This window comes from Conger conger, chromosome 16, assembly GCF_963514075.1.
Source record: "Conger conger chromosome 16, fConCon1.1, whole genome shotgun sequence".
NCBI lineage: Eukaryota > Metazoa > Chordata > Actinopteri > Anguilliformes > Congridae > Conger > Conger conger.
In genome coordinates, this window is record NC_083775.1 from 18,738,941 (window position 1) to 18,765,634 (window position 26,694).

Here is a 26,694-nt window from a genome sequence, read left to right on the forward strand (position 1 = left end):
TGTGAAACTGCTGAAGTCCTAGGATTTTCATGCATACTAGACTCTAGACTTTGAAAAGAATGGTGCGAAAAACAAATAAAAAAGCAGTTCTGCAGACCAAAACACCTTGTTACTTAGAGACGTCAGAAGAGAATGGCCAGTCTGGTGAAAGCTGACAAGAAGGTCAGCTACTTTTTGAGAACCACTAGGACACTTAGTACTCAAACAACTTGGGTCATATGTGACACTTCCCCACTGTGTATTTTAATATTTGGCAACTTTCTGTTAAAATTAGAGAATTTTGGAGGTGGTTTTAGTGCTGTTTAAGTGACTAAAATGTAATGTGTCTGCGTGTTTGTGAGAATGTGTGTCTGAGATGGTTTAAGAATGTGTGCATATATGAGAATAGATGTGCGTGTGCGCCAGTATGGTCTGCATGCATTTACTCTCAGGTGTTTGTCTCTTGACAGGTGCGAGGACACAAGGTGTTCATGCAGCTGTTTCCTCACGAAGTCTCGGATGTCCAGCCTGTGCTGGACCTACTGACCCGCCAGGATCCCAAAGATTATGAGGTGAGAGTGAGATGCAGAACTCCATTGTGATCTCACATGTTGCGGATGTAGCTTGGCTAGTTTGCTAGTGATGCGCAGTCTCTAGCTTGTTCCTAATGAAAATATACCTAGAATTTGTGCGCAACACTGCAGTTTCTCTGTCTTGTTTGCTTGTCACATGTGGAAGTTGTGTATAAAAGGATGGCTGGTTGTGTACAGATGTGTGGTTTCTCTGGTTTCTCTCAGACATGGGAGACACGCTACATGCTGCTCCTCTGGCTCTCCATGACCTGCCTCATACCCTTTGACCTCTCCCGGCTGGACGGCCACCTGACCTCTGAACCTGGCCTGGCCAGAGAACCAATCATGGACCGCATCTTGGCTGTCGCCAAGGTAACCACGGGGGAAGGCCCCACCCTTCTTTGGGAATTGTGTAAAGGAGAAAATTAGAGTATTGAACTAAGCCATCCACCCTACTCTGGATTAGATTACATTAATGGCATTTGGCAGACGCTCTTATCCCGAGTGACGTACAACAAAGTGCAAACCCATAACCAGGGATAAGTGCGCTGAAAGTAACTTTATTACTCCTATACAAGTAAAAAAAGAGATGCTTTACTCCAGGATACTGATAGGTAAAACGTTACAGCAAGTTCCTACTTGTTGAATCTGCGTTTTAGTATTATTGAACACTGAAAGGTGGGCTCTTAATCTGTGAGTAGTACGTCTGCACTATATGCTCTCTTGCTGAGCCTGGAAATTCATTAGTTCTAAAGAATTAGAATCATTTACATTTACATTTACATTTACATTTTAGTCATTTGGCAGACGCTTTTAATCCAAAGCGACTTACAAGTGCATAGGTTCTACCACAAGTCAAAGCATCACATCCAGAACAAGAAAAATACACCTGGACTGCTGTTCTAAACATATAGTCGTCATTATAAGTGCAATTTTTTTTTTTTTTTTTTTTTTTTTTTTTTTTTTTTTTTTGGGGGGGGGGTTAGACAGGGATAGGGGTATCAGAAGGGGGGGGCGGGGTAAATCAGGAGGGGGGACTAAGGTAGAGTCAAGGATAATTTTGGCTGGATTTAATCTTTATGGTCCTTATTCTAATGAAACTCTGCAGTACTGGCCACACTTAGTGGAGTTCTCTAGTGCTCCTTCTCTAGGGCTGTGGTCTACATTGTCTCATTGGTTGAGTGACAGTCTGTTTTTGTTCTGTGATTCACAGTCATACCTGACTGTCAGTGACAAGTCCCGGGATGCCTCCTCCATACTGGTCTCAAAGTGAGTCTGGGATATATTTGGAATATATATGGGTTTTTCCTCCCATTTGTTGACAAATAACCACCTATATTTGACCGCTACTTGATGATGCTGAAGACCGTCTCCAATGGAAGCATAAATGCAAAAACTGCAGCCATACCACGTTTCCGCAGGCATGGAACCAAAGATCAGTGCAGGCATCAGCTTGAAAAATGTTTGTACGATGTTTGAACTAAAGATTAGATGAGAGATTCTTACGCCAATCTAAAATGGTCTTGTGCAAAAAGGTTTTATTGTCAATGGAATAGCAATGAATATAATTCTATACAAGTAAACTTGTTAGCTGTAATACATTTATCCACTAGGGGGCAGTCTTGTGCTTCTGGGTTTTTTTTTTTACTGACTGCGAGTAAGTGTGTATCAGCAGGTCATACTGATTACACTGTCCCAAAACTTAGGCTGTGTTTGAAACCGCATACTACTATACTTCTCATACCAAATTTAATGCTGATTTCCATTGAGATGTAGTACGAGTAGTATGCTTTGTATGCGGTTTTCACACCGCATTAGATATATAACCTGCAAAGCAGTACTGTTTAGATGGCACTGCCCTTTTCTCCTTATTCAGCTAAATCAGCTTGAAATTGATGTGCCCTGCATGCTCATGGGCAATTTCTGCCCTTGTCCTTTTCAACTGTGCGTCCTTTCAATTGCGTGCGCTGTCCTGCAGGTTTGTGACTCGTCCGGATGTCAAGCTGAAGCGACTGGGGGACTTCCTGGACTGGTGCCTGACGACGGTTGCCCAGGGCAACGAGCTGACCATGGAGGGCACGGTGGTTCTGGACGGGGTGCTGCAGTCTCTGGTGAGCCCCTCCCACCAAAACGCCATCGTAAACACAACGACACGTACCGTGCTTTTTGGAAGAAATGAAAGACCTCCAAGCTCTCCCTTCCCCCTCCTTATTTGCCTTAGTTATGTCTATTATCTCTCCTTTTGATCCCTCCCTCTCCCCAATCCCCTCATCCCCCTGCCTTTCCCTCTTCCCTCCCCCATCTATTGCTCTGTCATTGGGTTTTGCCAGTTTTGCAGGCACGGGTGATGCAGTCATTTTATTCTGAAGTGCTGAAAGGGACCGACATCGGAGATATTAACCTAACCTGTCTGTTCTTAAACGCCTTATTGCGGTTGTCCTTTTCCATGCTTTTGCTGTGCATATCGAGCAGGCATTAGAGACTGAATCTAAAATGGTTGATGGAGAAGCCAGGTGTATGTGTTTATGAAATGGTGAGCGGTTATGTGTGTGTGTGTGTGTGTGTGTGTGTGTGTGTGTGTGTGTGTGTGTGTTTGAAAGCTTTGAAGGCCTGAATTGAAACCCATCTGTCCTCACTGTAGCCAACCAGCCAGGTTCCTCCATTTTAGTCACTGGTGCAGCCAGATGAACACCTGCGTGGGTTTATTATATCCGACAGACAGGTATGTGCTGTAGAACACTCATTAACCTGCTGAGCAGAGGGCCCTATGTTAGGATATTCACACACAGCACATGCCATAGTCCACTCTGTAAACTATGGCCACGGTGGACTCATGTGAACTCTGCTAGAGTTGAATTAACTCTGGCTGTGTGTGTTCCGAACAGCCTGGGGTGAAGAAACTGGCTTTTTGAGTTCATCTAAGGACTGCCAAGTATATTGATGGGGGAAAAGAGACCTTAATAAAGTTAGGCAGTGTGTTTACTGGTCCCTCTTTTTGATGATCTGTGTAATAGTCAAACGGTGAAACGGAGGAGAGTGCTTAACAGGCAAATTTTTCAACGGAAAAACGGTTCCTGACCCACATATTATTATTGAGTGTCCCCATGACCTCTCTGTTTTGAGATCTGTGAATTTGAATCTCCTGTTCGCTCTTCCCTGACTGAGTCCTCCCGGATCTGGACGTGTTTCACTTCTTCAGGACCCTGGAGCGCCTGAAGGCCTGCCTGAACATACAGACGTTCCGCTGCGTTTGCGTAACGCCTGACCATTGACCTTTTGTTCCCCCTCCAGGCTCAGCTATTTAAGCACGGGAAGAGGGAGGACTTCCTGCAGTACGGTGAGTTCCCCTGCTGCGCTCAGCCGAATTTCCCCCTCCGCTCGGTCAAAACCCCTTCTCCGGGAGTTTGAACCCCCCTCACTGCAAGTTCCGCCGAGGCTGCCATAATGTAGGGCATGAGGATGCCCTACGGTTGGCGTAACGTTGGTGTGATGCTGCCATAACATTGGCGTTAGGTTGGTGTAACGTTGGTGTAACGTTGGTGCGAGGTTGGCGTGACGTTGGTGTGACGTTGGCGTGAGGTTGGTGTAATGTTGGCGTGAGGTTGGCGTGAGGTTGGCGTAATGTTGGTGTAATGTTGGCGTGAGGTTGGTGTAATGTTGGTGTAACGTTGGTGTGAGGTTGGCATAACGTTGGCGTGAGGTTGGTGTAACGTTGGTGCGAGGTTGGCGTAACGTTGGTGTGAGGTTGGTGTAATGTTGATGTGAGGTTGGCGTAATGTTGGTGTGAGGTTGGAGTAACGTTGGCTGAGGTTGGCGTGAGGTTGGCATAAAGTTGGCTTGAGGTTGGCGTAACGTTGGCTTGAGGTTGGTGTAACGTTAGCGTGAGGTTGGTGTAAAGTTGGCGTGAGGTTGGCGTGAGGTTGGTGTGAGGTTGGCGTGAGGTTGGCGTGAGGTTGGTGTGAGGTTGGTGTAACGTTGGCGTGGGGTTTCCTGAACGTTGGTGTTTGTGGGTGCTGTGACGTTGGGCTGACGTTGCTGTAACGTTTGCACTCCGTTCCCACAGCCCCGACTGTGCTGCGGTGCCTGGACCAGCGCCGGCTGGCGGAGAGTAACCAGGCCATGCTGAGGAAACTGGGGGTGAAGCTGGTGCAGAGACTGGGCCTGACCTTCCTCAAGCCCCGACTGGCCAAATGGAGGTGAGGGGGTGGGGTGTGGTAATGAGCAAGTGAGCTTTCATTAACCTCGTAATGGGAATGGCTGCAATGATGACTCGTTTGAATAAATTGAAAGATTTTCACCGTCCCAAAGCCCTGTAATTAGTTCAAAATTTCTTCTGTACATTGGCTAATTGTCGTCTTTTTTCTGACACAAACTCTTACTCTCAGGTACCAGAGAGGGAGCCGGTCCCTGGCTGCCAATCTGTCCGAACCCAGTAAGGCCTCAGAGGCTCAGAACCCCCAGGCTGACTCTGAACCAGGCCCAGACGAGGACTACGACATCCCGGAGGAGATCGAGAACGTCATCGGTACGATTCGTTTTCCCGCCCTGTCCCTCCGCACTGTAGGTAGGCCTCGGGGATTTGAGCTCAAGTCCTGGTTGGACTGAAGTCGTAAGAGCGAGATGTTTCACTGAAGACCTCGCTTTCTAATTGGACCACAAAAAAATGTGCTGTAAATATTAACTACGGATTGTTATGAAGCTCAACCACTTGTCTTTCCCACCCTCCCAGAACAACTGTTGGTGGGCCTTAAGGATAAGGAGACCATCGTGCGCTGGTCTGCGGCCAAAGGGTGAGATTTCCCCACATCTCTGTTCATCATCTCTGAGATGATATCTGCTAATAGAACAGGCACTTCAGTCTCTTATTTCGACACAATCTCCTCAAACAGTGGGTGGAGCTAATACCTTTCCATCTTTGCTGAGACAACTGTTCATCAATACAGATGTTTTATTGTTTGATGGTTCTGGGTGTGTTTCTGGGTGAGTGAGCTTGTTTCTCAGATGGCTCTGGTTGAATGAGATTGTGCCTCTGATTACTCTGGGTGTGTTCCAGGGTCGGGCGGGTGACAGGCAGACTCCCTAAGGACCTGGCAGACGAGGTGGTGGGCTCAGTACTGGACTGTTTCAGGTGAGCTCTACACCCATGGGAACCATAAACCAGCCCCGACCTGGTCCACAACGTTGGACATGTAGATGTGCCTGTCTGTAGGTGTGCATGCCGGTTGTAATCAACAATCGTGATGACCTCAACCAGCATAACCTAAGTGCACATGCGGTGTGTTACCTGATGCGAAATGGCTTCCTTGAACCACAGTGTTTGAGGTCATGTTAATGGAAAGAGGAAAACGTTATCCATTTTGAGTGTCGGCAGTGGCAGTGTAGGTGACAATGGTTAGGGTAGTTCCTCTGAGACAAGGTACTTAACATGAACAGCTGTACAAGTGGATGTTGTGTAGAAATGCAAAAGCTTCTGCTAAATATCTGAGCGGACAGCTCTGTGGGCTCTACTCTGATGGGTCTCTCTGTGCTTCAGCTTCCAGGAGACGGATAACGCCTGGCACGGTGGCTGTCTGGCCCTGGCTGAGCTGGGCAGGAGGGGCCTGCTGCTGCCCACCCGCCTCCCTGACGGTAAGTACACCAAGTCCCCTCTCCAAGTCACCTGTTACAATAAAAAACATTTCGTTTTTTTGCTGTGTTTAGTCAAAACCTTCATGTCACCTTTACTTATTTTTGTTTATTAATGTTTAAATTGGTAGACATCTTCTCTTTCACCTTTCACCATGTGCCTCTAACAGTACTGTTACATCATAAGACTACAGCCTGTGTCGTAAAAAACAGAAATACCATGTACATAATGCTGTCCAAAAATTGTTTTAAGGTAAGTTGTCCTCAATGCTCCAATGACACGAAAATGCTAAATGCTTCTTTAATCAGTGCCTCAAAGTTGGTGTACTCATTTGCGTTAGTATCCCACATTCTCACTTGTGTGCACAGAAACCAGCGTCCAAGGAAACCGTTGTGTCCATAGAAACCATTGTCAAAGAGTTCTCTCGAGTCCTGTGGCATTGTTCAGTGTTTCTCCACATTAAAGTCAGTGTGGATGCTGATTGGCCATCATGCTCTGTCACCACCTATCAGGAGCAAGGATGTCAGCTCGAGCGCTGGGTAGAGCTCTACTGTTTTTGGTCTCTTTGTGTGCTGCTGGAATGGGCGGTGGACCTTGGGGCTTTGTTGTGCAGAAGCAGCAGCCTCCCCGCAGGTAGAGGGCGTAGCTGCACTGTTTAGGTGGTCGCAGCAGGAGACAGCTAGCTGACAGAGAGCGATGGCAGCCGTGCGTCTCCGGTCCTCACTCGTCTCTCCATCTGGAGAATGGAGGCTGGACGCCACGGCCTGGCAGAGGGTCTCTCTCAGGTCCTGGCTCGGATGGCGCCCCCTGCTGGTCTGGAAGTCTTTAATGCTCTCCTCAGTCCAGTCCTTTGTAGAGAGGTTTAGAGGAGACTCATCCTCCTCCTCCTCTTCTGCACTGGAAAAGATCGGGTGCCCCAAACTGCCCCCTGCTGATCTGAGAGAGAGAATCAAGGAAAAGTCAGGAAAGACATTTGACATTGTTGTAACCAGTGTTGCAGTGTTACTTTTCATGAACCTTACTTTGCCTGGGAAGTATTCTACCGTATTCTAGTCTGTGTCTTACCTCTCCGTCTGCAGCTCAGTGTCCCCTTGCTGTGAGCTCACAGAGCAGAATGACCATCTGATTGGCTTCATGTTGTGTCCTGATTGGTTGGTTGACGTCTGGCTCTCTTCTCCCGAGGGACAGAGTGGGGTATCTGTTTCTCTCTGGTCGGGCCGGTCTGGAGAACCCCCGGCCGAGCACGCCTCTCTGGGGCTCATCCCAGACTCCCACCCCTCACCCCAGTTCTGGCCCCCAGGCCATGCCCACTCACCTCCACCCGTCCCCCAATGGGCTGGCAAGGTCGGGGCAGATCGAGCGTCTCCCTTCGAGTGTGAGTGAGGGTAAACCAGCCATGGGTGACTGTTATGCCCCGATTCTTGGTTGGGGTGGGGCAGCTGCTTTGGGGTGTAGTGAAGCCCGGAGTGGTGCAGAGGGGTTTGAAGGAGGGAGTGGTAGTACCCAAGTGGGAGCTCTGCGAGTTGGAGGGGTGAAGGGGTGGGATATAGGGACCCCCGGGGGTCCAGGGAGTGGGTCGTGTCAGTGTCCCAGGGCAGGACAGAACGGTGGTAGATGGGAAGATGGTGTCCAGCAGGGAATACAAAATTTGGGTGCCCTGGTGTCACTGAGGGTGGGTAGTTGCCTTTTGTGGAATCTTCACGTTGGAAGTTTGTGGGGTGCCCCCAAGTGAGGGTTGGGTGGTAGAATGGAGGTGAGAGGACAGGGAGGAAGGGGTTCTCTCCTGGGGTCTCCGTGGGGGTCATCTCCTCGTTGCGTGCTGGGACTCTCGAAAAGGCTGAGGGGACCCCTATGAAGGACGACCGCATCTCCTCGCCCTCTTTCTGCGACTCTGGTCGTGGTCTGCTGGGACTTTCCACATCCCTGGGAAAAACAGGCTCCTTCTCCCGCCCTTTCTCCCCTCCCCTCGTCGACGCTGGGCTGCCCGAGGGGGGCTTCTTGGTCGGGCGGGGCGCAGGCCTGGAGGCAGGGGTCTTTTCCGGCCTCGTTGTGCCCCTGTGGAGCCTGGTCACCAGGGAGATGGAGTCCTTGCACAGGTCATACTTCATGTGGTTGAAGAGGTGGGACTTCTCGTTGCAAGTGAAGGGACACTGGAAGCAGTGGTACTTGAAGGGCTTACCCGGCGGGCAGGGCACGTAGTGCGGCCGCTTGGGCTTGCGTGCCTGGTATCTACTACCGGTTTTCATTTTCCCCACCGTCCAGCTCTTTCTCTTTCTCTCTTTTCGGTCGGGTGATAAAGTCAAGCGAAGAAGCTCTCTGAATTCCAAAGTACCTTTTCAGATCCCAGAGAGCCAAGGCTTGGAAACGGTTCTTTGTCCCTGATTCAGGCCCTCACGTCTGTTTCTCCAGGCCTGTGGGGGGGGCAGAAGGTTTGTGAGACCATTGTCAATGCACTGGAATAGAATTTGCACTCCGTTCATTTTTTCCTGTCAACATTGTGAACTGAGGTCAACTTGCCTCTAGTGGTTGATGAATTATGAAGTGTACAAAATCCTTTTATCTGCGCAGATACGCCCAAATGCCTCAAAACCCATTGGATGATGCTTCACCTTACAGTAGGCCCATGACCCTAAACATGCTGCTCAAGCATCCAAGGAGTTCAGGGCTTAAAAAGTGGAATGAATGGCCATGTCAATCACCCAACCTGAATCCAACTGAACATGCGTTTCACTTGCTGAAGACAAGCCTGGAGGCAAAAAGCCCCCAAAACAGGCCTGGTAGAGCATCACTTGACTTCAGACAATCATTGAATGCAAAGGATTTACAAGTACTAAATACAGTAGGGTTATTCAAGTTACTTTGTTAATTTGTTAGTTGTTAATTTGTAATTCCTTAAATGATAGTCAATGTGTAAGTAAATACCCTCAAATTAAAGCTCACAATCTGCACTTTTACTTCATATTCATTGTTTAATTTCAAATCCAATGTGCTGGAAGTACAGAGCTAAGACAAAAAATACACACCACATTACAGTCTAAGTATCTGACAGATGGATGTATGTAATATAGTGTAATTCTGTGTAGATCTGGCAGGTAGATATACTATGTATGCAGTGTAATCTGGTGTGTATCTGTCAGATGGATCTATGGTGTAGTGTGAATAGGGCGTAGTGTGTGTAGTAGTAGTAGTAGTAGCCTGTAGCGACTTGTCCCTCTCACTGAAACTAGAGCTCCAGGCGTGAGAAACTACAGCCTCCTGCTTCCCATGAGCTCAGATGCGTGGCATTGATCCCACACCCACAGGGTTTCTGGGAGAAACCCTGTTCCCTCTCTCCCTCAGAGAGGAAACACCGCTTTTTGGGAAAAAAAGTTTTGGGAAACATGAGCGTTACTATCTGACTTGTGAGTGACAGTACCGATTTCATAAACGGTGAAACCTGAATCAGTGGTTTACATCGTTTTCTTTATCATGTCACTGTGAAACATTTTCAGAGATACGTACAATTTCTTACAGGAGTGAACACGTGTATGTTCTCAGAGGGGGTATATTTTAACAGGTCTGTGTGTGTGTGTGTTAAATTGGGTTTCGCAATTGGCTTTAGACTACAGTGAACTGCCTTCGTGGCTTCATCTGAATTTCATTGTAGTTTGGTCGTTGTACAAGGTCACCATGTTCAGTGTCATTCACAATGATCACAGCTGTGACACCGGAGAATAGGATACAGCAGAACCACAGAAACTCTGAAGTCTGTGGCATCTAAGCAACCAGAGCGTCCTGTTTCACAAGGCACGATTACAGAGTCGAAAGGTTAATCCCCAGCCAATCTTTAGCACTTTCTGAGCTGTGTCAGATACCCTCAAAAAATGCATAATAATATTTACATTTTAAAAAATTATCTAGTAATCATATCAACGTCCAGAATATAGATCTGCATAAAGACTCATGCGTCTCAGGCACCTAGATTTTTCAAATTTAAATTTGGTCTTCATTATTTGTTTGTTTTATTTATTTATTTAGTTAGTTAGTTATTAATGCGTCAGTTAGAAGAGCAATTGGAGATTTCCAAACATTCATTTTCCCAATAATGTAATTTTGCAGATACATTTTTATATATTTCTTTAGATAAAATGGAATATTAAGTAATGGACTACTTTTCAAATGAACTTGATCAAGGCTGTCTGCGATTATTGGGTAGCCAGAAGGATGCGAGACAGCTAAAGTCTGTGACAAGTTCTCCAATATTTTACAACAACAAACCAGACAGGACAGTGCAGGACAGTGTACCAAAGAGAATTCATTGCGTTTTACAGGGAAAGGGTGGTCATAACAAATACTGATGTGAGTAGGCGTTTAACTATTTACTCCAAATCTTTCCATATTAAAAACTTCATTTCATTATTTTTGAAAGCATCTTTTGCGTAGTACTGTATGTCAGCCTATCGTACGCTGTCACCGCAATAAAACCACTTTGGCTTGTCTGCCCAGCCAGGATCTCATCCCAGTACTCCATTTCACAAGCTTGGGCATGCTGCTCTTAACATATTCAACTTCCAAGAAGCTTTTAAGTCTTTGATTTTCTCTTTATTTTTAGTGATATTGCCTTCTGTAATTATGGTCTACAGTCTCATATGTGAAACAGTTTAGGTTTTAGCCTATATTGATTTTACAGTTATTAGTCTCCGCAACCACTACATATTTGCTCCTGAATGGTGTGTCCATAGCTGTGTGTAGTGTACTGCCTGGTTTGTGTGTGTATAATTGGACAGAAGCAGTGGATGTGATGAGAGGGAGGGAGTCCCAAGTGGGTCTTACCTGTAGAGATGGTTATTATCCGGTCCAGAGCCTCCAGGTAGCAGCTGCGAGAGTCTGTCTGCTGCACCTGTCCTGTGTTTCTAAAACAGTCTCTCTCGAGAGTCTCTCGCTCTGATTGGCGGTCCCACTGGGCAGGGCTTCCTCTCATGCAGTGGGGCCCTGAGGCTGTGCTTGTGCACCTGAGTCCAGCCTTGAATCACACTTACAACAGCTGCTGCACCCACCTGTACCTGTGTGTGTGAGAGAGGAGAGTGAGGGAGAGAAGGCTGTGTGTGTGTGTGTGTGTGTGTGTGTGTGTGTGTGTGTGTGTGTGTGTGTGTGTGTGTGTGTGTGTGTGTGTGTGTGTGTGTGTGTGTGTGTCAGAGAGGGTAGAGCAGGCTGTGTGTGAGAGTGAGGGAGAGAGGTGTGTCTGTGTGTGAGAGAGGGAGAGAAGGCTGTGTGTGTGTGTGTGTGTGTGTGTGTGTGTGTGTGTGTGTGTGTGTGTGTGTGTGTGTGTGTGTGTATGTGAAAGGCAGGAGAGAGGTGCGTTTGCCTACGTGAATGTGTTTTGTGGTTTAAAGTAACGGTATAGTGTGTAAAGGTGGTGCTAGCTGTGATTGATAGAGGTGTACTGCTGGCTGTGTTTGATAGAGGTGTACTGCTGGCTGTGTTTGATAGAGGTGTACTGCTGGCTGTGTTTGATAGAGGTGTACGGCTGTCTGTGATTGATAGAGGTGTAGTGTGTAAAGGTGGTGCCGGCTGTGATTGATAGAGGTGTACTGCTGGCTGTGATTGAGGTGTCTCTCTGCCCCCCAGTGGTGCCCCTCATCCTGAAGGCCCTGACGTATGATGAGAAGAGGGGAGCGTGCAGCGTGGGATCCAACGTGAGAGATGCTGCCTGCTACGTCTGCTGGGCATTCGCCCGCGCCTATGAGCCGCCCGAGCTCAAGCCCTTCGTCACGCAAATCGCCAGGTAACACTCCTCTCCCTCGCTCTTACCTCTCCCTCAGCAGGCAGCGTGCAACCATCGATTCTCCCAGATACCTGCTGGTTATTATCCCACTTCTTTCACTGCCGGAAATGGTTGTTGCCAGCCGAGGCATCCTGTCAATGGACAGTCCGGCACCTGTCGAGCCTATGGGGACACCCTGTTGGCTCAAATACAGTACTGTCGATGTAAGGGTACCAGGGCCTCGCCTGCTTATGGGGAAACGGGTAAGTTCATTCTGTGGTGTGATGCAATGCTTTGTCACCTCTACTGGAAATGACTCCCGTTCTGTTTCAGCTTATTTACTTCTTGACACAAACCCCCCCCACCCCCCACCCGTCCTGCCCCATCCACACTCACTTAAACACGCTCTGTTTCTCACACTGTTGATACTCCTGCCCCTGAGGTGGGAGAAAAATCATTCTCTCTCTCACACAAACCTAAATAAGTTATTTAGATTTGCTATTTTATATTTTGGTATCAATAAGCATGTATGAGTGTGTGCGTTGGTGATGTGGACATATGCATACACCAGTTTCCCATGAAACCTTGCTGTCTCTCATTCTGTTTGTTCCACACAGAGTAGGTTTTTTGACATGTTGACATTTTTCAACATGCTTTCAATGGTCTAGAACTTCTTTGTTCTCAATTATCAGTAGTGCTTGTTACATCAGCATTAGAATGTTACTTTACATTTAATTGCTGCTTTGGATATCATTGTCCAAAGTGGCATACAATAAGTGCATACCGAAGGTAACTGAAAAGATCAGAGCACAGATCGGATGCATGAAGGTACAACCCGATAGACATCCATAGCCTTGAGCATCACGTCTAGTTCACTTGGTAAATATAGGCTATCGGTAATGTTACGGCATGTCTTGAAGTAGAAGCGTGTCCGTCCGTTAGCCGCCGCGAAAGCCCGCTCCCTCAAGCAGAGCCGTCGCCCACGGTGACGTGTTGGGTCCTGCCCGGAGCCGAGCGTGGAGGCGCTGCCAGGTTTCGCCTGCACTGCTGGCAGTTTCACTCGCCGTTGCAGGACCGAGGCGCGCGGACGTGCGGGGGCCTGTCCCCGTTTCAGGGCCGCCGTCCCGCGCTGACAGCCCCCACCCCGCTGGGAACACCGAGCCGGGCGGTTCACACGCCGCCCCGCGCCCCCCCTACTGCCCCCGAAACCCAGGAGCGCCTGAATCACTGACATGCACAGCGGGGGGCAGATCTGATTACCCCCCCTGTCCCGCGTGATGAAAGACTAATCGCTGCCTAAGGGGCCGAGACAAGTGCGCTGAGAACAAACTCTTTTTCAAAATGTTTAAACGATTATAGGTGTGTTTGAGATAAGTTTACATATATACAGTGGCTCCAGAAAGTATTTAGACCCTTTGTGTTGTAGATTTTATTGTAAATGGATAAAACTTTAATTTTTGGCCATCAATCTAAATCAATAACCCATAATGACAAAGTGAAAACATGTTTTTAAAACGAGGGCCTTGGTCAGGGAGGTGACCAAGAACTCAACAGTCACTTGGAATTTTTAAACTAATTTATTAAAAATCAAAAACTGAAATCTCTCATTTACATACATTTTCAGACAATTTCCTGTGGCAGTCCAAAGTCCACCTATGGCAAATTGAATTGATTGGACATGTATGTGTATCCAAGGTCCCACAATTCACACTGCATGCCAGGATAAAAACCAAACCAAATGGAAGAAGTTTGGAACCACTAGGACTCTTCCTCGAGTTGGCCATCCAGCCAAACTGAGTAACTGGGCAAAAAGGGCCTTGATCAAGAACCCAATGATAACAGAGCTTCGGAAGTCTTCTGCAGGGATGGGAGAACCTGCCAGAAGAATGACCATCCCAGCAGCACTCCATCAATCAGGCTTTTGTGGTAGAGTGGCTAGTCAGAAGCCACTCTTGAGTAAAATGCATATGATGGCCCTCTTGGAGTTTGCCAAACTGCATTTAAAGGAGTCAGAGCATGAGGAAAAAGATTATCTGGTCGGAGACAGAAATTGAACTCTCTGGGCAGAACACCAAGCACTATGTCTAGTGAACACCAGACACTGCTCATCACCTGGCTAATACCATTCCCCAGGTTAAGCATGGTGGTGACACCATCATGCTATGGGGGTGCTTCTCTGCAGCCGGGACCGGGAGACTGGTCAGAATTTCGGGAAGAATGAGAGAGGTCCAGAGCGGTCCTTGAAGACAACCTCGGACTGGGGCAACGGTTCACCTTTCAGCACGACAATGACCCGAAGCATACAGCCAAGACCATGCTGGAGTGGCTTCAGGACGTCTCTCACTGGCCCAGCCAAAGCCCAAACTTAAACCCCATAGAACATCTGTGGAGACATCTGAGGATGGCAGTTGACAAACGCTTCCCATCCAATCTGACGGAGCTTGAGAGGATCTGCCCGGAAGAATGGGATAAACTGTCCAAATCCAGGTGTGCAAAGCTTGTTGAGCCTTACCCAAGAACACTCAAAGCTGTAATTGCTGCCAAAGGGGCTTCTACAAAGTACTGAATTAAGGTTCCCAACCCACTCTTCAGTCTCACATTGGGTAATCATTCTTCCATGATGCCTTGTCGTGCTGTCGATATGACATCAAATGCCATTAATGTAACATCAGAGAGAGCCATCGTAATGGACTTACGCAAGTCACCAGTATGCTGTAATGGCAGGATTTATTTTATTTTGTTTGATGAATTTCATAATTTCTTCAGATGATGCGGATATGTTTTGATCATGTCTGTCTGTGTGCTTCTGTCTGCAGTGCACTCCTGGTCACCGCCGTGTTTGACCGGAACATCAACTGTCGAAGAGCAGCCTCCGTGAGTCCCGTTTATCTGACATCTTCCTCTGAGGCAGTGAGGTGGTATAGCATGGGATGAAATGGTGATGACTCGCCTTCTTTTCCTCTTCTTACTAGGCAGCCTTCCAGGAGAACGTGGGGAGACAGGTAGGCACGCAACCACACTTCAGTTGAGAAACACGACTCGCTGTCTTCATCGAAAATCACAGAATCACTCACTCTGACTCCCTGAGAATCACTGAATCCCTAACTCTTATTCCATCACGTAACAAAGTAACAAAGATAGTAATATTTTTATTTGCAGAGAACTATTTGGACTGTGTGTGTGAATGTTTCCTGTTTAAAATGCATGGGTTATTGCAGTAATATGAGTGTCTGGTGGTTTCTCTACAGGGGACCTTTCCCCATGGTATCGATATCCTGACCACTGCTGACTACTTCGCTGTGGGGAACCTGAACAACTGCTACCTGAGCATCAGGTGAGAGAGCAGAGGCTGCACTGCACCCATTTTTGTTACCTGAACGGCAGATAGGACTCTGTGTCAATGGGAATCATGCCTGCGCTCTCCAAACTGCTGTATATGTGGGCGAGTGAGGGTCTGTTAAAGATAGAACCTCACAGAAGTGACCCTATCTGCGTCAAAGCGCTCATATCCTCGGTGGGACGGTGAATGCCAACCAGCCGTCAATGACAGGAACATTCTCATCCTGTTCTCTAAGAGGATTGCGTGTTGCCGTGGCGACCTAACCTGTCCTCCTCACCGTTCCTTTGCTCCTCCCCACAGCGTGTACATCGCAAGCTTCCCAGAATACACCAGGCCTTTAATCGACCACCTCGCGGGCAGAAAGGTCTATCACTGGCACGGGTAAGACTGGATTCTGACCAACCCTAGCGCCCAGTGTTTAACCACCAGAACACATCCCCCACCATAAAAAAAAAACATAACACAAGTAACTGGCACATAATCAAAAATCAGAACATGAATAGATGAAAGTGTAGAGAATTGTTTTTTAAAAAGCATTTTGTTTGGCTGGTTACAGGGGAATCCGGGAACTGGCCTCTAAAGCCCTGCACAACCTGACTCCACAAGCTTCTGATTACATGGCAAACACTGGTGAGTGATGATAACACGTGACCTACACTGGTGAATGATGTCATCACACAAGGCCAGCACTGGTGAGTGATGTCATCACATGTCGCCAATACCAGTGAGTGATATCATCACACATGGCGAACATGAGTAAGTGATGTCGTCACACACGGCCTACTCTGGTGAATGGGGTCTTCAGAAAAGTTGTGAGTAATCCAACATCAGTTTAAAAGCAGAATTCTTCTGGCCATCTCCACTTTCAGTTCTGCCGCAGCTGCTGCCCATGGCAACGGGTCTGGACATGCAGAAACGGCATGGAGCCATTTTGGCTTGCGCTGAGATCACTCACGCCCTGTACAAACTGACCTCTCAGACCGACAGGTAACCGCACGCTCAGCCCGACATGGAGCACAGAGGTATTTATATATCCCAGTGTGGTTTTTTTTTTAAGCTATGCCCTTGGCTGCTGCTTCTGTTACAGGCCGGTGACGGACATCCTCCCTTCTGACTGTGTGGAGGGGTTAAAGGTCATCCACCAGAAGGTCAGTGTGCAGGAATGCTTTTATAAAGTGAAGTGCCTCATAATGTGAAAAATACCGAAATATAATGCCTTTTTTTTTAATTTTTTTTCCTTCCCACAGCTCTTTGACAAACAGCAGTACAGGTGAGACCCATAATGCACTGCCTTTCATTGCCTTTTGTGCAGCTCTGTGTCATGTCACCCATGGAGAGTAATGCACGTTAGCTCTGCTGCAGTACAGCTGTAAATAGATTAGTTGGATATAAGGCAGTGAACCCAAAATCCTGTACATTACATTACAGGCATTTAGCATACACTCTTTCCAGAGTAACCTTATTACTGCATAATTTTAATAATGGAATCCATTTATAAAGCTGGATATACACTCAGTGAGCACCTTATTTGGTATTAATTGGACTTAGACTCTTGACCACAGCTGCATGCTTTTATGCATTTAGTTGCTGCCACATGATTGGCTGATTAAATATTTGCGTGAACAAGCTGGTGTACAGGTCTGCCTAATAAATGTATATTGTAGCATTTGACGTTAAGTGCATGGCTGAAGTACAACTGTAGTGTCCAACCTGGGATTGAAACCTGCAACCCTTCCGTTCCAAAGCAAATTCCCAACCCATTACACTACACCGCTGCGCATAATGGCGGTTAAATACAGGATTCATGTGGGCGGGTGCAATGGCACTTTGTAGTCAGATCACACAGCTGTTTTAGAGCAGACCCCACCCAGCCCACTGAAGGTTTGTGACACAGCCGGAAGCCATTGGCTTGGTGATATTTATGAACATTCCCGAATGATGTCTTTGCTCTTTCTCCCCCTACAGGGGTTTCGGTGGGGAGCTGATGAGACCAGCAGGTAACCGTGGTGACCGCTGCCTGATTTGTCTTTAGACCCAATTCCACCATGAACAGTAATTGTAATGACTGGCTAAAATTGCAATCATTGGTCCGCCGCGAAAAAGTGGATGCATCTAACACTGCGCAATGCGGTCTATACAGTACCAGCTGGTACAGAGAAAAGGTATGTGCAGGTATGTCTGAAATGTCTCTCTCTCCCTCCCTCCTTCCCCAGTCTGTGCTCTGATAGAGAAGCTGTCCCTGTCCAGGATGCCCTTTAAGGATAGCCCGGCCATAAGTAAGTGTATCGTTAGCCTTGTGGGTCACGTGTAGGGGACGGGTGAGTGGGTGGGTTTGTGTCGGATGATTGGCAGGTCAGTGATGAGGTCGTTACTGTGTCTCAGGTGGATGGCAGTGGCTGATTGACGACTGCTTGAAGAGTCTTCACCTGTTCTCCGGCTCAGCTAGACAGGGCATCAAGGTATACATACTGACACACACAAACATGAATACACGCTCGCACATACATGCATTCACTCACATACACGCACTCACTCGTTCACGCCCTCTCATAAACATGCATATACACATACGTACTCACACACACTCGCATGTTCACACCCTCTCACGCATGCACACACACATGTACACACACTCACACATTCACGCCCTCTCACATACATGCATACACACATGTATTCACACACATTCACGCTCTCACATACATGCATACACACGTACTCACACACACACACACACGTGCAGATTAACCCACGCTGAGCGGTGTTCTGTAAGTGTAACGCTGTCCTGTGTCTGTAGGAAACAGCAGTGTTGGCTCTGGCTGCTCTGTGTCAGGAGTATTACCAGGCCGAGCCTGGCGTGGCTGACGTCCACATGCAGGGTGAGTTTGGGTCCCGCTGTAATGCTCTCTCCCTTCTGTGTTTCGTGTGTTGGGACACCATTTTGAAATGCATATCACTTGCTCACTGTCGGTAGCTCTGAGTGTCCGTTTGTCTCTGTGTACAGAGGTACTGGTGAGCCAGTACACCGCAGAGCTGATGAGTCCACAGGTCCTGATCCGGTGTGGCTGTGCCCTGGCCCTGGGCTCACTGCCCCGATTCATGATACAGAACAAACTGCAGCAGGTACCACACACACGCACACAATTCTATATACTTACGAGGACACACACACTCACACAAAATGATATATACTTATGAGGACACGCATACACACAACATTATACTCACTCACAGACAGACACGCATGTACACTATCTCTCTCATGCGCACACACACAAATTCCTTGCACACTCAGAGTTATACGCACTTATGGAGGCACACACACACGAATGTACGCACTTGCGGGGACATTGCATTCATGTACGCACAGAATTATGCACATACGCACACACACACACGCACACACACACCTTAAGATCTCACGGAGGTTATGTACTTTTTTCAGGTGTTGGCAGGCCTACAGGCAGCCTGCAGAGTCAATCAGAAGGAAGTGAGTTTCACTGAGGCCAGGAGAGACGCGGCCAAAGCCATGGCACAGTGAGTCACTGTGTGTGCGTCCATGCTTGTGTGGGGCCTGTGTGGGGCCTGTGTGGGGCCTGTGTGGGGCCTGTGTGGGGCCTGTGTGGGGCCTGTGTGGGGCCTGTGTGGGGCCTGTGTGGGGCCTGTGTGGGGCCTGTGTGGGGCCTGTGTGGGGCCTGTGTGGGACTGTGGACAGTTACACAATCATGTATTCAATTTGCAATTACATTTGCAAATGATGGGAATCAGTAAAAATATTTTAAGTGTGGAACCAAGTTCTCCTTCTACTTTTGTTCCTCTGTTCTCTCCCTCCCTCTCTCAGGGTGTGTGCGACAGTGGGGGTGTCAGCGCAGGGGTCAGTGGACTCTGTCTTGTGTGCTGAGAATGTGTCTCAGGTGTACTGGAGCCTGCTGGACTGTCTGAACGACTACACCACCGACAGCAGGGGCGACGTGGGGGCCTGGTGAGGCGTGTGTGCGTGTGCGTGTGTGCGTGTGCGTGTGCGTGTGCGAATGAGTGCGCAAATGAGTGCCTATATGTGAGTTTGAGTTCCAGACTGCATCTGTGTATGTGAAGCAGTGTGAGTGTGAAGCAGTCTCCCTCTCCCTCTCCCTCCCTCCTCCCCGGCCACACCCCCAGACCTCGAGCACCAGCGTGTGACTCTAGGCCTGGCTCTGAGCTGTGCAGTCATGTGACCACAGGATCATGCCCAGAGCGCTGCTCTTATTTGCATTGCACATTCCTCCTCGACGCGACCCTGTGTTGCACGCCTAATTTGCATTTCTCATTTGCTTAGCGGACGCGCTTAATCCCGAGTGACTTAGTGTTGACATTTGTACATACCATTGATTCACACAGCTGCATGTTCTACTGAAGCGATTCAGGTCCAGTACATTGTGCTCCAGGGTATAACCGCTATGCCACACCTGGAAAATTAACCTGGAGATGATGAGTTATGAGCCCAGTTACCTACGCACGCACACGCACACACACACACACACACACACACACACACAGACTTTTAAAGGCCTACACGGTCTGGCCCCTCCTACACCTCTGACCTACATTTCCACCTCCAGATTTGACTTTGGCACACACACAGAGGCACACCACACACACACCACACACACACCACACACACACCCACACACACACACACACACACACACACACACACACACACACACACACACACACACACGCACACACACAGCGAGCGGTTGAGCCACTCTGCGTGGCTCTGCTGCAGACAAAGTGCATTGGCGACGTCTCCTCCTGATCCTATCTGCCCTGTGCCAAACTCCAGGGCCAGCCCTGTCTGAGCTCTTCAGCTCCTCAGCTACACTCTAACCCCAGAGCAACAGAAAGACCCGGCTGCTCCTGTCCGAACCTGCAGCCCTGTGCCTTCATAAGAGCCCTCTGAACACCACCACCGCTCAGCTGCTGTCTGAAATGAGTCCCTCACCCATACACTTAACCAAAGGGACTGGCTCTGCTCATGTTTTTAGACACTATCCACTTACGTGTGTATTAGCAGGATATTTCAGTGAAGCAATTCAGGATGAATTCCTTGCTCAAGTGCGGAAGTAATGGATTTCAATCCCATTTGAATCGCAAATCCCATCGTGTATTTGAGGCTGCAACTTTTCAGTTATAAACACCGCACCCTGCTGTGTGTGTGTGTGCCTGTGTGTGTGCGTGTGCCTGTGTGTGTGTGCCTGTGTGCCTGTGTCTGTGTGTGCCTGTGTGTGTGTGCCTGTGCGCACCAACACATACTTGGCAGGTCCATATGACTTCCTGTTTCCCTGCAGGGTTCGAGAGGCGGCCATGAGCAGTCTGCTGGAGCTGACCCTGCTGGTGGTAAACTGTGACCCAGAGCTCCTTTCCCCTGAGCTGTGAGTGTCACTTTCTCTGCTTTAATCAGTCAAACTTTAGTACACAGCCTATTTACTCTACTAGCCTGTACTAGACGTGATGTTCATTGCTGTAGACAACTGATCATTTGTGCATTGTACCTTATCCAGTCTCCTGTAGTTGTTCTAACCTTCCGTATGCATTTACTGTACACGGTTTGGATGCAAGTATCTGCTCAATAACTGCAACTTTATTATTATTATTGTCATTAGTATTACTATTTTCATGAGCATCATCGTTGACACACTTGCAGCGCGTCCGGTCAGCTCTGAGGCGTGTGTCTGTCTGACGGAGGTGTGCGTTTCTCCGAGCTGACGCGGTTTCTCAGGTGCGACGCGTTTCCTCCTCCCCCAGGTGCGAGCGCATGATGTGCTGTCTGGCGCAGCAGTCCGCCGAAAAGATCGACCGCTACCGCGCCCACGCCGGAACCATCTTCCTGCGCCTGCTTCACAGCAGCCAGCCCGCAGTGCCTCACATCCCCCACCAGGAGGAGCTGCTGAGCATCTTCCCCGCGTGAGCGAGCGTCTCAGCCCTGATGTGGGGCTTAAAACACGCGTCTCGCTTTGAATGAGTCAAGTGTGGAAGTTGCACATCCAACTCACTGGAAGTTCTTCAAAACTTGCATAGGAGCACACTTTCTGTTGCCAGTAGTCATTGCTTTTTGGAATTTTGAAATATAATTATTTATTCTTGCCAAAAATACAGTGTAGCAGCTATTGACCTGCTTGTGTAACCGTCACCGCATGTGTTTTTCTTTAAGGTGACGAGCTATGAAGAGTTATCATACACGTGTGTTTCAAAACAGATTCTATGTTCTTCCATCCTAAGTAGTTGACTTTTTAGCGCACTTGTGTGTTAGGCTTATAAGAACACAGGTGCTGAGGTACACAGCCCCGGTGCTCTATATGTTGACCTTAGAACCTGCTCTATATGCTGACGCCGGTCTGTGCATTGACGCTGGGCTGTGTAGTGACCCCACGCTCTGTCGACCCCTGACCCCTGCAGGGCTGAGGTGGAGGCTCTGAACTGGAACGCCCCGTCGCAAGCGTTCCCCCACATCACCCAGCTCCTGCGCCTGCCGCGGTACCAGTACCGCACCCTGCTGGGCCTCACCGTGTCCGTGGGCGGCCTCACCGAGTCCACGGTACGGCCCTCGCACTCACGTCTCCCTGGACCTGTACTCTCACTCAGCGTGGCATTCCGCTGGGTCTGAACTCGCTTTCCGTGAGGGCGGCCGTAACGTCGTAAACCCAGGGTTGTTCGTTTTTATTTGATTTTGAATATGTCTGTTGGCGAGTCAAATCTTGTGTAACCATTAATCACTCATGATCCCTCTCTCTCTCTCACACACACACCCTAACCCTCACACCTCAGACTATACCCTCTCTCTCACACACACCCTTATCCTCACACCTCAGACTATACCCTCTCTCTCACACACACCCTTATCCTCACACCTCAGACTATACCCTCTCTCTCTCACACACCCTAATCCTCATTAACAAAATGTGCTTTATTGTTGCAGCAAGTTGATGCATTTAGAAAATACATAGTAAGTTTATATAAAAGACAACCTGTCAGACAGACATCAAAGACAGCACTCATTAATATGCACTCATTAATATGAGGATCATGAAAATGGCTGAGGCTGAAATGAGCTGCTTCACTGTTGCTGCATCCAGAGCAGTTCGACTTGAGCTCATTATCATTAGCGTGAGAACAAGTGAACCTGTGTCTGTCTGGGTTGTCTCATCACAGATACTGAGAGTCCAGAGAGTCTCAGAACATGACTTGTTGGCCGTGTGTGGGGACGGTGAGGAGTGGTGTGTTGGTGGGCTTGACCTGTGCTGACCTCTGACCCCTGACCCCTGACCCCAGGTGCTGTTCTCGGCGCAGTCCCTGTTTGACTACATAAAGACCATCCAGCAGGACCGGCCTGCGATGGAGCAGTTCGGGACCACCCTGCTGCGCATCTTCAGAGACCATCTGCGCAACGACAGGTACGGCCTGCGCAGCTGACCAATGAGGAGGCAGCAGCTGAGTAGATGGAGCTGACCAATGAGCAGGCAGCTCTGTGGAGTTACAGCTTATCAATGAGCAGGCAGCTCTGTGCAGATGCAGGAATGGACAGTAGTGTAGTAGTGATGTGTACTGACAGTGTAAAGTAGTAGTGATGTGTACTGACAGTAGTGATGTGTACTGACAGTGTAAAATAGTAGTGATGTGTACTGACAGTGTAAAGTAGTAGTGATGTGTGCTGACAGTGTAAAGTAGTAGTGATGTGTACTGACAGTAGTGATGTGTACTGACAGTGTAAAGTAGTAGTGATGTGTGCTGACAGTGTAAAGTAGTAGTGATGTGTGCTGACAGTGTAAAGTAGTAGTGATGTGTGCTGACAGTGTAAAGTAGTAGTGATGTGTACTGACAGTATTATGTAGTGATGTGTGCTGACAGTGTAAAATAGTAGTGATGTGTACTGACAGTGTAAAGTAGTAGTGATGTGTGCTGACAGTGTAAAGTAGTAGTGATGTGTACTGACAGTAGTGATGTGTACTGACAGTGTAAAGTAGTAGTGATGTGTACTGACAGTGTAAAGTAGTAGTGATGTGTGCTGACAGTGTAAAGTAGTAGTGATGTGTACTGACAGTGTAAAGTAGTAGTGATGTGTACTGACAGTGTAAAGTAGTAGTGATGTGTGCTGACAGTGTAAAGTAGAGGCACAGTGTAGTGGAGTGTGAGACGGTGAAGTTTGACATTCTTCGTATTCTCTGTCCCAAGAGTATCCATCCCGCTGCTGAAGATGGTGGACCAGATGTTGGCCCGGGGCTGTTTCGACATCTTCACCAGTGATGATGAGTGAGTGCAGCAGAGCCCCTGGGCTCTCGGGCCACCGTGCAGCGGCTGGTTAATGACTTCTGAGCCGATATCTTCAGATGCCCCACACTGCCTCTATCCTGCAATCTACAGCCTCCCACAAGATAACCTTATGAGCACAAGATAATAGCAGAAAGCCACTGACTTATCTTTCTCCTCCCATTGCCAAGTGTAGATTTACCTTTATATTTCAGCGGTTAGTAAAATGAATGTAATTTCACTGTATTTAATTGCAAAATAGATTGTAAATGTAATTACAGATGAGTATAATACTTTAAGTAATTAAGTATGAAATACATAATTCTTGCATAGCCAAGAAAAGTAGTAGTTAAACTAAAAACTGCAAGTAAATAGACGAAGAAAAAACAACAGATGAAATGACAAACATACATATTGTACAGTAATACACAATCATAAGCAATAGAGTTGATCATTTCTGGTTGTTTTTAATGCTAGATTTTAATTTGTTTTGCCAGTAGTTTTGGTGGTATGATAATGAGTTGAACCATAAATGCCTTATACTCAGCCAGATAAGTCTGTCTCCCTACCATTGAATCCAAAACATTTATTATTATTATTATTATTATTTATATCTTTGTATTATACTTTATCATGCGTCTTTTATGAATGTTTATGAAGGGGCTGCACCAAACCCACTACAGCATGATTTACAATTTAAGCTGCCGCTTTTAGCCAGAGGGACTTCCAAAAGGTACATTACTATGGTGAAAACTGTGTTTTGGGGTTTTCTGTTCTGGAATACGTCACTGAAACTTCCTGCAGTTCAGAAGCAGGGCGGTGAGTCAATAGCATCTGTATGGAGCCACTGCAACCATTCTCAGGAAGCTCAAAGAGTCAGTGGTAGGGAAACCTGACTTAGGCAATGTTAAGAACACAGAGAGAGTTTCTGGTGAGTATAAGGAATCTGACTCTCAGAAAAAAAGTCATTGCCCATACCACTACTGGCAAAACGTATCAGTTTTTAAATCTAGTCAACGAATGTGCTTTGATACGCGGAGGGGCCATGTGTCACCATTCGTTAGCATATTGTTAGCATAGCCCTGTTGAGCAAATACTGAGCTCTGCTGTGCACGTGTGGTGTGGTGTGTGGGGGCTTGCGTGTCAGTTAATGTGGCTGTGTGTGTGGATGGGTGTGGGTGTGTGTGTGTGTGTGCACGTGTGTGTGGCTGGTTGTGTGTGTGTGCACGCATGCGACTGCCTGGGGGTGTGTGCGTGTGTGTGTGTGTGTGTGTGCGTGCGCGTGGCTGGCTGGGTGTCCGTGAGTGTGTGTGGTTTGGTGTGGTGTGTGGCTGGCTGGCTGGCTGGCTGTGTGTGTGTGTGTGTGTGTGTGTGTGTGTGTGTGTGTGCGCGCGCACGGCTGGCTGGGTGTGCGTACATGTGTGCGTGTGTGCGCATGTGTGCGTGTGTGCGCGTGCGTGGCTGGATGAGAAACTGAATCCAGATGTGTGCCAGAGTAGAAGCGGGTCTTTGTGCTCAGTGCTTGAGTGGCGGCTGGGAGATTTTGAGTAACTCTGCAGAGCACCGACCCCGCAGGGAGAAGAGAAATCATAACGGCTGTCATAATTATGACAATAATCACAGTAATCTAATGAAGCAGCACTGGGACTAATAAAGACCCACTGCAGGGTGCTGTCCCTGGGAAACACCTGAGTGTGTGTGGTGTGTGTGTGAAAGTGTGCGTGTGGTGCCATCCTTACTTGTGGTTTACTGTGCGTGTGCCTGTATGTATTTATTTCTTTGTATTTTTCTTGTATTGTTTTACATTGATGCTAGCTAAGTGCATTTGTTTTTTTAACGCCTTTGAAGGGCTTTGAAACGGCAATCATTCTGTCCCCCCACAGTCACCCGTTCTGTGTGGAGCTGCTGGCTCTGTGTAAACAGGAGATCAGGAAGTCCAAAGACGTCCAGAAGCTCCGCTCCAGCATCACTGTGTGAGTACTACACCCTAACCCTCACACCTCAAACTATACCCTCTCTCTCTCTCACACTCAAGCACACAAACATACAGTTGTAAGCACTCCTGTTGTGGACGAAATGTTATTTGTGTGAGTCTGTGAGGCTGCTGTGATTGACAGGGATGATATTTCTCCTGAAAACACCCAGTCAGCAGAACTGCATCTGCAGTTTTACCTCTCGCCTACCCTCCCTCCCTCCCTCCCTTTCTTGCTCTTTTTATTTTCTGTCCCTTTCTCTCGCTCTCTCAGGTTCTGCGGGATGGTCCAGTTTCAGGGAGAGATCCGGAAGGCGGTTCTGTTCCAGCTCCTGCTGCTGCTCTGCCACCCGTTCCCTGTGGTGAGTCCTGCAGAGGGGGCGGGCTTTGTAAAGGAAGGGTGCGCGGTCAGAAGAGGGGCATGGGGCCAGGTCTTGGGAGGAGTGGTGATGGGGTCAGGGGTCAGGGAGGTGGGGCTCAGGGCAGAGTGGTTGGGATCCAATGGAGAGGGGGCGGGCCCAGAAGAGAGGCCCAGGGGACATGGGGTGTGGTCAGGAGAGAGGGGGTGGGTCCAGGGGAACGTGGGCGAGCCCAGCGGGGAGAAGGGGGTGGGTGTGGGTGTGGTGTGAGAGCTTGCTGTGACTGAAGGTGTTCTGCAGATCAGGAAAACCACGGCAAGCCAGGTGTACGAGATGCTGCTCACCTACGACGACGTCATCGACCCTTCCGTCCTGGACGATGTCATGGCCCAGCTGAGTGATACTAACTGGTCAGTGATGCTTTCCGGGCCGTGGGGCTGGGACACACACTGGCTGGCAGACCCACAATGCTGTGCATACCAGCCCGGAAAGGGAGAGTTTTAGTTGGCAGGATTTTCCTTGTCGCATGTAACTCCTCTATGGAACCTACACCATCTGCACAGGGAGTGTACACCTCCAGATCAGTCACTGTTGTTCCTTTCCAAATTGGAAGGAAAATAAGTAATAGCAGAAATAGAAATGGTTATGATGATGATGATGATTTCCTCTTGTGATTGCTTGATTTAGAGGACGTTGTGAAGTTGCGCATTTATCTGCCTCTCTGTCATTCAGGGAAGAGGACCTATCTGTGGTGCGTAACTACAGGAATCAGCTCTGTGATTGGCTGGGAGTGCAGAGACCTATTCTGGTTGGCAAG

At 48.2% G+C, this 26,694-nt stretch overlaps 2 protein-coding genes across 3 annotated transcripts in view; one reads left to right on the forward strand and one right to left on the reverse strand.

Moving 5' to 3' along the window:
* tbcd (tubulin folding cofactor D) overlaps positions 1 to 26,694 on the forward strand; it is a 29,055-nt gene that overhangs the window by 1,424 nt on the left and 937 nt on the right. For both annotated transcript variants that reach the window (XM_061224416.1, XM_061224417.1), the window contains exons 5-39: positions 450 to 551; positions 777 to 923; positions 1,765 to 1,820; positions 2,530 to 2,662; positions 3,843 to 3,888; positions 4,615 to 4,747; positions 4,937 to 5,076; positions 5,281 to 5,341; positions 5,605 to 5,679; positions 6,085 to 6,179; positions 11,785 to 11,941; positions 14,737 to 14,794; positions 14,893 to 14,922; positions 15,169 to 15,254; positions 15,561 to 15,641; positions 15,817 to 15,890; positions 16,130 to 16,247; positions 16,348 to 16,408; positions 16,508 to 16,530; positions 17,226 to 17,257; positions 17,474 to 17,536; positions 17,643 to 17,719; positions 18,058 to 18,139; positions 18,265 to 18,383; positions 18,706 to 18,797; positions 19,102 to 19,242; positions 20,591 to 20,674; positions 21,048 to 21,206; positions 21,699 to 21,837; positions 22,572 to 22,693; positions 23,472 to 23,549; positions 25,430 to 25,519; positions 25,793 to 25,880; positions 26,178 to 26,287; positions 26,610 to 26,694. In XM_061224416.1, coding sequence (XP_061080400.1) covers positions 450 to 551; positions 777 to 923; positions 1,765 to 1,820; positions 2,530 to 2,662; positions 3,843 to 3,888; positions 4,615 to 4,747; positions 4,937 to 5,076; positions 5,281 to 5,341; positions 5,605 to 5,679; positions 6,085 to 6,179; positions 11,785 to 11,941; positions 14,737 to 14,794; positions 14,893 to 14,922; positions 15,169 to 15,254; positions 15,561 to 15,641; positions 15,817 to 15,890; positions 16,130 to 16,247; positions 16,348 to 16,408; positions 16,508 to 16,530; positions 17,226 to 17,257; positions 17,474 to 17,536; positions 17,643 to 17,719; positions 18,058 to 18,139; positions 18,265 to 18,383; positions 18,706 to 18,797; positions 19,102 to 19,242; positions 20,591 to 20,674; positions 21,048 to 21,206; positions 21,699 to 21,837; positions 22,572 to 22,693; positions 23,472 to 23,549; positions 25,430 to 25,519; positions 25,793 to 25,880; positions 26,178 to 26,287; positions 26,610 to 26,694 — 3,237 coding nt within the window. The remainder of the gene's footprint in view (positions 1 to 449; positions 552 to 776; positions 924 to 1,764; positions 1,821 to 2,529; positions 2,663 to 3,842; positions 3,889 to 4,614; positions 4,748 to 4,936; positions 5,077 to 5,280; positions 5,342 to 5,604; positions 5,680 to 6,084; positions 6,180 to 11,784; positions 11,942 to 14,736; positions 14,795 to 14,892; positions 14,923 to 15,168; positions 15,255 to 15,560; positions 15,642 to 15,816; positions 15,891 to 16,129; positions 16,248 to 16,347; positions 16,409 to 16,507; positions 16,531 to 17,225; positions 17,258 to 17,473; positions 17,537 to 17,642; positions 17,720 to 18,057; positions 18,140 to 18,264; positions 18,384 to 18,705; positions 18,798 to 19,101; positions 19,243 to 20,590; positions 20,675 to 21,047; positions 21,207 to 21,698; positions 21,838 to 22,571; positions 22,694 to 23,471; positions 23,550 to 25,429; positions 25,520 to 25,792; positions 25,881 to 26,177; positions 26,288 to 26,609) is intronic.
* LOC133114875 (zinc finger protein 750-like) lies at positions 6,666 to 11,057 on the reverse strand. The gene is made up of 3 exons (XM_061224560.1): positions 10,990 to 11,057; positions 7,243 to 8,588; positions 6,666 to 7,113 (listed from the first exon to the last, which is right to left on the reverse strand). The coding sequence occupies exons 2-3, from the start codon at positions 8,421 to 8,423 to the stop codon at positions 6,666 to 6,668; spliced, it is 1,629 nt and encodes a 542-aa protein (XP_061080544.1). The 5' UTR covers positions 8,424 to 8,588; positions 10,990 to 11,057.